Source organism: Notechis scutatus, chromosome 5, assembly GCF_049901735.1.
Source record: "Notechis scutatus isolate UNSWTSFEM ecotype Mainland chromosome 5, rNotScu1.2, whole genome shotgun sequence".
NCBI lineage: Eukaryota > Metazoa > Chordata > Lepidosauria > Squamata > Elapidae > Notechis > Notechis scutatus.
The window spans coordinates 24,757,545-24,771,883 of record NC_142013.1 but is presented as its reverse complement, the minus strand read 5'-3'; the positions used below and the strand labels follow the sequence as shown (position 1 = coordinate 24,771,883).

Here is a 14,339-nt window from a genome sequence, read left to right as displayed (position 1 = left end):
TCTTTGTTTTAACATTTTATTGTATACCACCCAGAGTCAGTCTCTGAGAAAGAGGGACAGTTCAAAAAAGTGAAAATAAATAAACATTCAGTGGCCAGATCTTTGACTCTAGGAGATGATTTTGGGGAGAAGAGTGGCTGTTCCCTATAGGATATGTGCAGGTATCTAACCTGGCCCTTGAGTTGATGACATTTTCTCATCCTATTTTTAAATATGCTAGTGGTTAGCATGTATGTCCATCCATATAATTGTAATTTTCACTAGAGAAGCAATTTTTACTTGTATCAGTCTGTTGACTGTGTACAATATTATCTGTTTCATATGAATACTTATTGTATACTGTACCTGTATAACTGTATTAGAGCTAGTTAGCCTACTTAAATAGACTAATTTTTATTTCTTTCATTTGCCATCGGCTTACTATCTTCACATTTTATAGCTCCATTGCATTGTCATTCGTGCTGTATCAGTTCGGAAAGTTCATAGCTTTTTATTTGACCTATGGTTTCTATAATAGAAAAAGAAATAATTTAATTGAAAAATAATGTACTTTTTATCTAAAAGGTTCCAAAATATTGTGTGGTTGTACTTTCAAACTGATCTCTTCTACTTGATATTTATTACATGGACTTATTATCAGTAGATTGACAGAACAGCAATTCAAACATGTTTAAAAATGATAAGATATTATTTTTTGTCCTCAAAATAAAGTCCTAAAGTGTAAATGTCTCTGTTGGTACATTATGTGTTCCCCAACCTTTCAACTTTACTGTTTGCATTCCTCCTTTCTCTTGTGCATATTTGTGTTCAGTCAATAAAAAACACATTTCATGGTGACGGGATATGTGCACAAAGTCCAATACCAAAGTTTTGAAATTTGCCCTTGCAGTGGGAAATTTCCTTCCCCCCAGGGAATCATAATGGACAGTTGATTTCCTCCCAAGTTTAAAAAATATAGTTATGGATACAAATAGTTGTATCATATGTATTAGGATCATAGTTCTAGGCTCACTTCCAAGGAAAGTTGACAGTGCTTTGCGTGTGTACATGTGTGTGTGTGTGTGTGTCTTCTTGCTGCAATAATGTCACATAGTTATCTCAATGAAATAAATAAATTCACAGCACCTCATCCCAATGACATTATGTGGGGGCTGGGTTGTTTTATTTAAGCAAGTCACATCTACCCGACCCATTAGAGTGGGGAGGCAGGGAATGCTGAGGGTCCCATCCCTGAGGGAGATACACCTGGTGGGACCCAGAAGAAGGGCCTTCTCCATGGTGGCTCCCTCTCTCTGGAATATCATTCCCCTAGAGATTAGAATGGCCCCCACTCTAGCACTCTTCTGGAAGGCACTGAAGACCTGGTATTGCCAGGGGGCCTAGGGAACCCAGACAGGGATGGAGCCCATCAAATGGCTAGTGTGATCTGCTGTCGTCAGGGCGGGAGGTGGGAGTTGGTTTTCAATTTAAAAAAAAAAATCCAAATTTTGTTCTATTGTACTTTACAAATTTATTTGATTCTTTTTGTTAGTTTTTATTGTTTTTGTTTTGTTTTAAATATGGTTTTACATTGTGTAAGCCGCCTCGAGTCGCCATGGGCGAATAGGCGGCAATATAAATTAAATAAATGAATAATAATAATAAATAAATTTACTGAGTGTCCTCTGTGAATTGATCAGCTTTTAAAAAAAATATGTCCAGTCTAATGGCCATCACTATACATTGCAATTATTTTCAGAGTTTATGCAGCTTTCATGCTCCACAACACTATATTCTCATTAGGAACATGAATCTAAAATGTGACACAGTATTTTCAGAATGGTCCCCTTCTAGATTTCTGACGAGCATCAGCATTTTACCTAACGATCTCTATACAGAATTCAATGTGGGTTTTTTTATATACTGATTGTGCTGGGAACTACATATCACAACTCTAAAACTGCTTTTCGAATCTGTCAATGCTCCATGGTGTTTATCTGAAGGTAGTTTTTTTTTTTTACTTCACCGTTTATCACTTTGCACTTTAACAGTCTCCGTGCTTTAAAATTTTACTGTTTGGGGCCACTATTTATGAAATGCTGGATGTTAACTGATTAATTTTCCCATTTTATTGGGCCTTTGGGACTAAAATTGGAAGCCATCCTGTTAGGTGACCTATGCAGATTTGCATTTCTTTGTTTAAATATTCAAGTATTTTCTTATTGCTGTTTTTTAAAAATTCCCCTTGAATTTGTAAAATGCAGTTGGGGGATTAATGTAAATAGAAAGCAAATTAAATATAGGATCCATAGTTGGTTAATACTTAAATCTTTGTGTTACCAATTACTCAAAGCTCCAGAATATTATAGTAGCTAATAGAATAAATGTTATAAAGTTGGGAAAATATACAGTAATCTCACAATTGGTTATTTCATAGTAGTCAAAACATTCAGAAGGGTTCTTAAATTTTACATGATGGGTTTTAAATGTACATTTAGATTTTAAGCTCTCCTTCAAATGCAATTCATGCTTCTGTCTACTTAACAGATGCCTTTAAAGATACAGAATGTCCTTCCAACTCCCATAATTCTGAGCCAATACGGCCAATATATCTGGAGAGAGACAGTGTACAGAAATCTATCAAAGTACTGTTTTCTTTTGGCAGAAAAAATAATTAAGAGAGCAGTTTCTTAAGTGCTCTAACAGCATTGACCTAAGATGATATGTCAGCATGTTTTTTATTTAAACTTTAAAAAATAGCTCCTGTATACGCCTATCATATGTTCACATATTTTCCATATCAATTCACTTTATATAAACTATGTAGCATACTTATTAAATCATACAGTGTAGTACTTTCATATATTTTTATTACACATTTTTAATGTGTAATAAATACTCTACCCGACTCTGTAGTTTCTTCCCCAAACCCCAAAAACTTTAACCTTAGACTGTCTACTATTGACCTCACCCCTTTCCTAAGAGGTCTGTAGGGGGCGTGCATAAGCGCACCAACGTGCCTACTGTCCCTGTCCTATTGTTTCTCTTATTCTTCTTTTATTTTTCTTATATGTACCCATTTCATGTATTCACAACTATGTATACACTTATACTTATTATCTTGTAAACAATTGGCAAATCAAATAAATAAATAAATGAAAATAAATAAATAAATGTAAGGACGAAAACTGTATAGGAATAGACCACAGGTATTGTGGAATGTCTGGGACTAAAGGGCCTCTTATATATAATGTATATCTACAACATGATCATGACAGTAGCCATTGGTAGCCTTGTCCTCCATGAAGAGAAATTACATCTACTGTAATTTCTTTGGAAGCTGCCCAAATGGGTAGCATTATTGCATCTTGTGCAAACAGATGTCATATTTTCCTGAAACTTTGTTTGAAGTATGACTTTCTTTGGTTATTTTGAATCTTCAACTATTCAACTTCATTGCAAGTTTTCTGGTTTGCAGAGAAAGATAAAATATTTTGTATATAAGGTAAAGCTATACACATTTCATGTACTAAACTGTCCTACTTATTTTGGATAAATATTCTATATAAATTCTGACAATAATTCTAAATATTGAAATCGAAATCAATTTCCATATTTAGCTTTCTTTTCTAATAGTAGCTCTTTCCCCCCACCAAAAGTAGAACATAGTTCTGTGTAAAAATGCTTATTATCTTATAAGCTAATCCCTCATTTTAAGATAGCTTTTTTCTCAATACTTTGAAAATTACATATAGCAACATATATGCTTGTGTATTACTGGAGTGTTTGTTCGGATGTGTTAGTGAATCTTTGGCTGTGTGATAGGAAGCCATTGCTGTTGTTCTGGAACCCCATTCCCAAACTTATATGTTAGGATAAATCCTAACGAGACAACTGCACTACATTTTATTATACAGGCAGTCCTCGACTTATGACCACCATTAAACTCAAGATTTTGGTTGTTAAGTGAAACATTTGTTAAGTGAGTTTTGCCCCATTTTATGATCTTTCTTGCCCCAGTTGTTAAGTGAATCACTGCAGCTGATAAACTCATAAACTGGTTGTTAAAGGAATCTGGCTTTCCCATTGACTTTACTTGTCAGAAGGTCGCAAAAGGTGATCACATGACCTTTATGACCGTAATGGTCATAAATGTGAACCAGTTGCCAAGCATCTGAATTTTGGTCACATGATCACAGGGATACTGCAAAGGTCGTAAGTATGAAAAACAGTCATGTCACATTTTTCAGTGCCATTCTAACTTTGAACAGCCACTAAATGAACTGTTGTACGTTGAGGACTACCTCCATTATTATTTATTAAGTTCTGATCAGAACATTATGCTTTAAATATGAAGAGAAATATGTTGCCTGCTCAGATAATGTAAGGAAGTTTAAAGAAGAAAGGAATCCGGGCATTTCATTTGAAGGAACTGGGATTGGTGATTTCAGAATTTATGAGTAAAAATTTCCTTGAATAGATGCATTATTTTTATAACATCTTTGTCAAGACAGTTTACATAGAGCAGCTGCATTTCGTCTGCAGCTCCCTGGCTTTCAAAGTTCTGTTAAGAACTTTATTCTGTCATTTATTTACATGCCACCATTGTTTTGAAGTCCATTGCAATGCTTTTTATTCACTATAAAAAACAGAGTCTAAAAATAGCAAAAAAAGAGAAAAAAATAAAGTCTTCCAAAAACTTTTTATGGGTAAGTTTAAAAAAAACCCCACATTCAGATTTAGTTTGCTTTTTTCTATAAGTCATCTTGCTACTGTTTTACTGCAAGCTAGACAATGCATACTATGGTAGTACAGTACTTGTCATCCATGAAGAGCTGAGTATCAATAATAATAGCTATTTAGTTTTTACTGGAAGTGGTTAAGATACCAATCTAAAAAAGCAGGACACTGTGATTTTAAGTCCCACTTTAGCCATGAAAGCAAGCTGGGTGACCTTGGTCTAATTATTCTGTCCCAGCCCAACTTACCTCACAGGGTTCTTGTAGTGGGGAAGCTAGGAAGAAGAAATGTGTTGGATATGTTCTCTGCCTTGAGTTGTTTGTCAAAATAATAAAGACAGGTGTTGGAAGAAATGTCCATCCAGGTTCAGTTCCAAGTGGGAAGAAAGACATTGGAAACATGGAGACTGCTTGGAAGGATGGTTTAATGGTGGGCAGGATCACATGGTTTGAGGTCCTGGGCAAAAAAATGAGCACATGGGTGAGAGGGGGAGAGAGATTTATACCCTCTGTTGGGGTTTGAACTTGCTTCCTGTTCCTGTGGCAAGAAATGTATACAGATTGATTGTCAAGACTCCCATGCAGGAGTAACTTTGTAGGTTGTCTTGAGTCCAGGCTTGGTTGAATCTTGCTGGGTGATGTAATGAAGAGGCTTTGGGCAATTCCTATTGTGACTTAATGGCTTTGTCCTAGCTTGGATCTGAGTGTGGGCTAATCCTATCACCCTGGAGCTGAAGGTCTTTTGTTCTGTAGATAAGCTGGCACCAAAATATCTGCTGGGGCTGAGTTTCTGTGTCCCTTAAGATGTCTATTTCTCTTTAGGGGAAATATTCTGCCTTTTTAATATTTCCTAGAATATTTCAAATTTTCTAGGAGGGGGTGGGTGCTAACTTTCTACACAGGATACAAATAAAATAAAGTAAATTTGCTAAAATTCTATTAACCCTAGATCTAGATCTCTAAGTAAAGAATAAATGGTTGGAGTAGCTGCTTTTCTAAGTAGGTCTTGGTTCTTCAGAGTGAAGAATCTACTTGGATAAGCAAGGAAAGAACCAAATATAAAAGAAATCTAGTTGCCATGACTCAACTTCCAGATTTGATTTGCAGTATATTTACCCACTAATTTATGATAAAACCAGGAAATATGGATGGTCCTCCTGGCTAAAGCGACAATTTTGTTTTTTTCTTTGTTTGCATTTTATAAAAGGTTAAACTCTGTTGACTTGGCACAGAAAAATTATTCTCATGGGAAATAAAGGTAAAATGATTGTTCATGAAGCTTCAGGTACAAATGCTTTTAATTTAATTAGTTAAATTGGGATTTCTATAAGCTCTCATACATTATTTATCTATACACATAGTCAAATATATAGCTATATACTAAAAGGATATAAGAATTAAAAAAAATAGATCTCAATGAACCTTCTGATTTATGTCACTCAGTTTATTGTTAGTGTTCTTGACCTCTTCAGTATTAACTGCTTTGTAATTTAATGTCATTCCCTTTAGGGGTATTGTTAACTAAGAACAGACTATTAGTTCTGTTATTTCTCTGCATAATTACTTCACTCCATTTAATATAAATTAGGAAAGAGCAGGATATTAGAAAAATTCAGATTTAACTGATATTTACATTTAGCGTTATCTGATGACTTACTTACACTGTGTACTTTGTTTGGGCGTAAACTATATAGAACAGAGGTTGGATTTATCTTCAAGCAGATTTGTAAGGAACTGAGCCTTTGGACATGTTTCTATGCCATTGCGATCTTGCATGATGGATGAACAGCATATGCCTCTAGAAATGTGAAGGTCTGGAGGTTGTGGGGGATAGGAGGGGTGGGGGGAGAGAAGCTTTCCTTTTTTTTCCTGGGCCTTCTGACTGTGACTGTCCCCTTATCACATGCATAAAGTAATCTGTAATGCAGGAGCTTGGCCACTGATGTCCATAGCTATCACTGTTCTCAAAAATGGCAATAAAAGTGAAGGTTAATTCACTGATGCATGTTTCTAAAGTGCTTGTATTCCCAACATGAAACCATAAGTAATAATATGCCCAGCAACATTTTGTAATGCCTGTGAGGAGGTAATATTAAAAAAAACATAATGATGGTTTGTTATAGCCTAAGTACAGTATGTCTATATCAAAGAAAAGGTTAAAGAGCAGAAGGTGGCAGAAAATAATCCCACAGGTTTTCCTTCTATTTAATTGTTGTTTTGTAACTGGCTATGCCTTCTGTGGCAATAATAGACTTTAAGGATACTCACTCATGAAATATTCTCAAAATTCCAGATGTGCCCACCAGGAATCACTGCTGGAGCACATATGTATTATAGGGTTAAGGTTAGGGTTAGGTATTCTGCCATACTTCTGATGAGAGAACTCACCATATGCAACTATGTCATCTTCCAGAGAACAAGAACAGAGAATAACAGAGAAGATCTGTTGATACACTTAAATTCAAGGACATAAAAGGGCTGGATATAATCTTCACTCAGCTTTGGTTTTGAGTAAATCCATATCACACCAGTGTCACTTCAAACTAACCAATTTGTCAACTAGTAGGCTTGCCTCCCAGTCCTAAATATGTGGTGTATCTATTAAAAACAACTTAGTGAGAAATCAGCAGGTTGCAACAGTCACAACTACTGTAAGATGCAAGCTGGGAAAAGCTTTGTGTATATGTTTGGAGTGTGTGTATGTTAATGACTATTTCTGAAGATCTGTATAAAGAAGCTTTAAAAGGAATTCCTGAATAATGGAAGGAATTTTTACTGCCATCTGACAAAAGAATGCTACAAGTAAATTTTTGGACAAAGTTCTCTTAAGATTGTGCCAAAGAATACTTATTCTCTCCTCCTTCCTTCCCTCAAATTCTCCTATCGTAGCTCCCCAGTGGCAAGGCATGCTGTTTGTGTTTGCTTTTCAGCGTGATATGTGGCTACAAGTGCTTGCACAGCCTTCACTTTCCTCTTCAAGGCACGCTGTGTACTTTCACATTCTTGACTTTGACTGATTGGCCCTTTCCGATCATGTGAGGGAGCTGGAATCCTGAATTGTAGCTTTTTGGCACTCCTCTTTTTCTCTTTTAAATTGCTTGCTCTTTTCAGCTCCTTGGGCTTCCTTCTTCTTTTCTCTCGGTACTTCAATTAGATTGAGGAATTCTCACCCAGGAAAACTGCAGCAGCATTTTGTTTTGTTTTTTTGTTTCTGTTTTGTTTTTAAACGGGACACAGATGTTAAGGCAGATGGCTAGTACGTCAGACTCAGGCTGCCTCTGTGTGAATGCTATGTTAACAGAAGGCCAAGAGATGTACTTGCTATTTGATCAAACTGCAAGACGCTCTCCATACAGGAAAAGTAGGATCCTAGCACGCCAACAACTTCTGACTAAAATTCAACAGGGTGAGTCACTTGCCTTGAGTTTTTAACTGAAACAGATGTTTGGGTAATTCTTTTTTTAGCTCATCTGATCAGGATTTCATATTGTGCTATTTATCTAGTTTAATTATTTTGGTTCTTGGAAGCAGTCAGAATGAAACATTTCAATTTCAATCTAAAATATACATGTGCATGTGCTATGTATGAGTAAGTGAATTGTATTTCTGCAGTATTATCCTTCGGCCTCAATCTGCACAGCCTCCCCCAATCAATTGTCTGTTTTTAATTGCTATTAGTGACCCTTGTGCAGTAAAATATTTGGAATGGCAGAACCATACATGACAGATTGTCTCCCATATGGACATGAAGGAACTGCTGAGATTTTAGATTACTATTCCTCTGTGTACTTATTTCAATAATTTAGAAAAGGTAAGAAGAAAAGATGGACCCAGGTCTCCAGAGGACTCTCAAAGCATGTTCTAAAGCACATAACATGTTGTGGAAATCTCAAGGCCATTCAAGCAGCCTCATTAGGCATATAGAATAGAATAGAATAGAATAGAATAGAATAGAATAGAATAGAATTCTTTTATTGGCCAACGGTGATTGGACACACAAGGAATTTGTCGGTGCAAATGCTCTCTGTATACATAAAAGAAAAGATACATCAATTTCTTCTTCCAATCTATGTAATTTTGATGCTAACGGAATGGACCTTTGGCCAAATTGCATATAATCAAAGTGAACTTTGGAACCATGCGCAAAAAGCTGATGATACACACACAATCTGAACAAATCTTTCAGAACTTAAGTGAAATATCTAAAGAGAGGATATCAAGTGCCCCATATTTCCCACTAACATGTAAGAAACTGGAAGCCAAGGCACCTGTAAAACTGCTTGAAATAAATCAACTAAATACCAGTAGCACATATTAAATCATGAAAAGCAGCAAGAGTAACAAAGTTCTGTGTGATTTCTTATTTTCCTAGTTGGGTGCATGATGTATGTTTACTTAGTAATAAATCTCATTGAATTTAATAGGGAGTTGCAGCAAGAGCTGTGACCTTTGGAATGCAGATCTAAATTGTTATTACTGTTCAGTTGAAGTTGTATATGAAGTGAAGGGAAATCCTATTATATTTATTAAGGAACCATGCATATTTCAGCAATAAGCTGCTGATGAAGGAGATTATTCCCTTGGCAATGGAGTGAACTGTTGTTTTCAGTACAGTGTCAGGAACTGGAGATATTTGGAGGATGCTGCTCCTTGCTGTGGCTCTGCTTTCAGGAAGGATATTATGTCATGCATAATTGTGACCGAGAACAATTTTTCCTTTTGGGTTTATGTGAGTATTCCAAGCTGTATAAATTTAGTCTGCGTTTACAAGTGATGTTTCCAGGGAAAAGAAGAAGAAAGACTTCAAAACTTTCAAGATCGTATAATGTAATGCAACCATATGATGATAGGTATTTTTAATACTATTATATGCCCCCAATTGTATTTTTCCCATTAAAACTTTTAAAAGGGCTTAATTCCTCAAGAATATGTAAACTTTTAAAGTAAGAATATAAGTCTTATCGTTTTAGAAACTTTCATTGTGATTTTGACTAAGATTTGCTCAGTTCTTGGGGGGCCTTCTCAATAATATGTGGCTGATGAAAACAAGAAAAAGGCTTTCCAGTTACTTCTCAAATGAGCCTTTTCTTTGTCTGCCCTGAAATAATCAGGAAGACATGCTTCATTTCTAATATTTTTATTTAGAAACATTGCTCTTCTAGGTTAGGTTGTTCTGTTCTAAAGCAATACACGTGGAGAGGATCACATTGAGATGGCTATCATATTAATACATTAATATTGTGTGTTACATATGCAAAATATGTTTTTCTAGTATTTATTGTGCACAAAATGATTTTAACTGGCCTTTTTGTTTAATTGATTTTAGTATATTTTATGCTGAATACTGCTCTGTATGGCATTTTGAGTTAGAAATATAGAATATTAAGATTGAATACATTCTTAACCAAATTAACTAAATACCTGAATCAATAATACACTGTGCAAAACAATAACATATTTACAAATTATTTTCTTATGTTGTATTGAATTTTTCTATCTGGAAAACATTTACGAATTGTATGAATCTTGAAGTTTTGTAGATTGTATTTGAAACAAATACTGGGAAACATTTTTCCAAACAGGTGTAATAGGGCTTGGACTCTGATACAAGTGATTTATTTTGATCCGGCTGCATACAGTAGTAACTCAAATAATCTCGAAGAAGCCAGCAGACATAATTTTGAATTCATCCCTCTGTATGTTACCAACATGGCACATCATGCATATATAATGGTTTATTGTCCAGGCCAGGAAATTTTCTTTCTGGCAGAACAAATATTGTGTATGTGAGGATAAGATAGTATGGAGGAAATCTATTCTTCCACTTGAGCCAAAGAACTTACTATGTGGAATCATCTGTTAAAAGCTGAAATGAGTTTTTAAGGTTGCCATTACTTGTCTTCAGTTTCCAAGAAGCAGTAGTGTATTTGAGACTATAATGTTATAACTAGCTGACAGATAAATGATGTTGGATTAGAAAGTGCCAAAATGACTTTGATTTGAAGGAAAATCAACAAAATAATATGGCGTTTTGTCAATCTGTATGTGTAAACAGAGGTTTCAGTAGAAGAGAACTGTATATGTAGCTCAGAGTTGAATGGGAAGTCCTTGTTGCTCTCTGAGCCTGGCTGTTTGCTTGGAGAATGTTTCATTACCTAACTACTGTACAGGTAAAACTCAAAAAATTAGAATATCGTGCAAAAGTTCATTTATTTCAGTAATGCAACTTAATATGTGAACCTAATACATGAGATAAACTCATTATACGCAAAGCAATAGTTCAAGCCGTGATTTGTCATAATTGAGATGATTATGGCTTACAGCTCATAAAAACCCCAAATCCACAATCTCAGAAAATTAGAATATTCCATGCAATCAATAAAACAAGGATTGTACATAGAACAATATCGGACCTTTGAAAAGTATAAGCATGCATATGTACTCAGTACTTGGTTTGGGCCCCTTTTGCAGCAATTACTACCTCAATGCGGCGTGGCATGAAAGCTATCAGCCTGTGGCACTGCTGAGGTGTTATTGAAGACCACGATGCTTTAATAGCGGCCTTCAGCTCTTCTGCCTTGTCCGGTCTCATGTCTCTCATCTTTCTCTTGGCAATGCCCCATAGATTCTCTATGGGGTTCAGGTCAGGCGCGTTTGCTGGCCAATCAAGCACAGTAATCCCACGGTCATTGAACCAGGTTTTGGTGCTTTTGGCAGTGTGGGCAGGTGCCAAGTCCTGCTGGAAAATGAAGTCAGCATCCCCATAAAGCTTGTCTGCAGAAGGAAGCATGAAGTGCTCCAAAATTTTCTGGTAGACGGCTGCGATGACCCTGGACTTAATGAAGCACAGTGGACCAACACCAGCAGATGACATGGCTCCCCAAAACTTGCAGTGTGTGCCTCTCCATTCTTCCTCCAGATTCTGGGTCCTTGGTTTCCAAATGAGATGCAAAAGTTGCTCTCATCAGAAAAGAGGACTTTGGACTACTGAGCAACAGACCAGTTTTGATTTTCTTTAGCCCAGGGAAGACGCTTCTGAAGTTGTTTGTTGTTCAAGAGGAATACGACATTTGAAGCCCATGTCCAGGATACGTCTGTGTGTGGTGGCTCTTGATGCACTGACTCCAGCCTCAGTCCACTCCTTTTGAAAGTCCCCAACACTTTTGAATGGTCTTTTCCTGACAATCCTCTCCAGGCTGCGGTCATCCCTGCTGCTTGTGCACCTTTTTCTTCCACACTTTTCCCTTCCACGTAACTTTCTATTAATGTGCTTTGATACAGCACTTTGGGAACATCCAACTTCTTTTGCAATTACCTTTTGAGGCTTTCCCTCCTTATGGAGGGCGCCAATGATGGTTTTCTGCACAATTGTCAGGTCAGCAGTCTTTCCCATGATTGTGCTTCCTACTGAACCAGACTGAGAGACCATTTAAAGGTTCAGGAACCCTTTGCAGGTGTTATGGCTTAATTAGCTGATTAGAGTGGGACATTTTGAGCCTAGAATATTGAACCTTTTCACAATATTCTAATTTTCTGAGATTGTGGATTTGGGGTTTTCATGAGCTGTAAGCCATAATCATCTCAATTATGACACATCATGGCTTGAACTATCTTGCTTTGCATGTAATGAGTCTATCTTATATATTAGGTTCACCTTTTAGTTGCATTACTGAAATAAATGAACTTTTGCATGATATTCTAATTTTTTGAGTTTCACCTGTAGATAACATTATCAGTGTTGGTGAGTTTGCACCCTGTTTATATACAGTAGTTTGCCCTCCCAGTGTTGGTGGGAATGTAGTTTTCTCCTTCGTAGGCCTGTGATTAGAGTATTGTTTTCTGCTTGAATGTTTGTCTGGTGTTAGTCCATGCTTAGATGAGTGTTGGCTGCTGGAAAGGATGTATTCTGGTCTTTTTATTTCTTTCTTACCTTTATATTGTCTCTTTTGAATGGCATCCAAATGTGGTTTATTTCTATGTGTCTATTGATGACTGATTTCTCTGAATGCCAAGCTTCCAAGAATCCCCTATCATTTAGTTTGGCCTAAGATGCTCACAGTTTCTCTATTGAAACTATTGTTGAATTTGTCCATATGCAGTGAGATTAAGAAGTTTTCATCATGTCTTCTGACTGCTACTTGCTGTTCATGGATATGCTCTACGAATCTTCTGCTTATTTGTCCTATTTACAGTAGTGACTCTTACAGTCATTACTGTACATTATATGTTATTGATGATTCCTGATTTTTCTTCTTGGGCTACTCAGACTTTTGGGATACTAAGAGGTTTGGGGGAGATTTAGTAAGTGTATGTGCAACAGTGATGTTATGTAGTTATAATGATCTGTTCCTGAGATGTTTTGATATGTGATAGTATTAGTTTTCATAGCTTGTGTTAGTTGTACTTTAGTAAATTGAGTGATCAGGAACTTTTTGATAAAGTTGTGTAATCATCTATTTTGTTGGAAGATATTGGAGTATTTCCTTTTTCTCATGTTCTGGGTTGCTGCAATGTGTTTGTATTCATTTAAATTATGTTTTTACCCAACTTTTCTATGTGAGAGGTTGAGTTGTTACCTTGATAATGAAGAACTTGCTTAGTGTAAATTGTTTTTCTTTAGACTTGTCTTTCTAATTTGCTGTTGTTTCATCTGTTGATGAGAATACCCAGGAAAGGGGCTATGCTGTTGTTTCCTTCTTTCCTTTTGAATGTAATTCATTTGAAGATGTTGTTCATTATTTTATGTGTCTTCTCTAGTTGTTAACTTTTTATTATAATAAATGTGTCATCTTCTTACTATGGATCCATGTGTGTGTGTAAGATATTTTTAATGTTATATTCATGTAAGTAATTCAACTGTTTTGCCTAATTTCATCTATCAGAAATTCTGCTTGTCCTTCTTCTATCAGGGAGTCCACAGCAGAGGTGGTATTCAGCAGGTTCTGACCAGTTCTGGAGAACCAGTAGCGGAAATTTTGAGTAGTTCGGAGAACCGGCAAATACCACCTCTGACTGGAGATTTTACTGTATCCTTCCCTTGCCACGCCCACCAAGCCACGCCCACAGAACCGGTAGTAAAAAAATTTGAATCCCACCACTGGTCCACAGCCAAACCAACTACATGTGGTGGTGCATAAAGTTTTTGTTTTAAAATTGTAAGAATTAAAAATAGGAGAGTGGACATTATGAAACATTTTATTGAAATGTATGTACCAAGGAGTTATTTCCAAATAGAGGCTTCATATTTTTAGGTCTCTAGAAAATATGCTTTTTGTGGAAATCCACCTAAGTAGGAAGGGAAAAGTGAATGGAAGCTGCTGTGTTGTGCCTCTTCCTTAATAAGAACAGATCAATGGCAGAATCAGAAAGCAGAATGCAGAGAAAGGCCATAGGGCTCCAGAAATCGACAGAGGATATTCAACAATGCTGTGTGTTGGTCTTTGCCAAACTCTCTTAAAAACATATAACAATTATATCACTTTTTTTAGTCTAAACCTGTGTAATTAATAAATATAGAATGTTTCATTCTAAAATTTCAAGACTGAAGATTTAGCAAGTGAATCGAGTAGGTAGCCATCAGGATACCAGAAGAGCCATCTGACTACAAAGTCACATATCCAA

The 14,339-nt window shown here is 36.2% G+C and overlaps 1 protein-coding gene across 2 annotated transcripts in view; it reads left to right on the top strand.

The window, feature by feature from the left end:
* STARD13 (StAR related lipid transfer domain containing 13) overlaps positions 1–14,339 on the top strand; it is a 115,293-nt gene that overhangs the window by 17,953 nt on the left and 83,001 nt on the right. Inside the window, exon 1 of one of the 2 annotated variants that reach the window (XM_026675008.2) lies at positions 7,746–8,124. The exons of the other annotated variant lie outside the window; for it this stretch is intronic. Coding sequence (XP_026530793.1) covers positions 7,956–8,124 — 169 coding nt within the window. The 5' untranslated portion in view covers positions 7,746–7,955. Of the gene's footprint in view, positions 1–7,745; positions 8,125–14,339 lie in introns of those variants that run through there. 2 annotated transcript variants of the gene reach the window in all.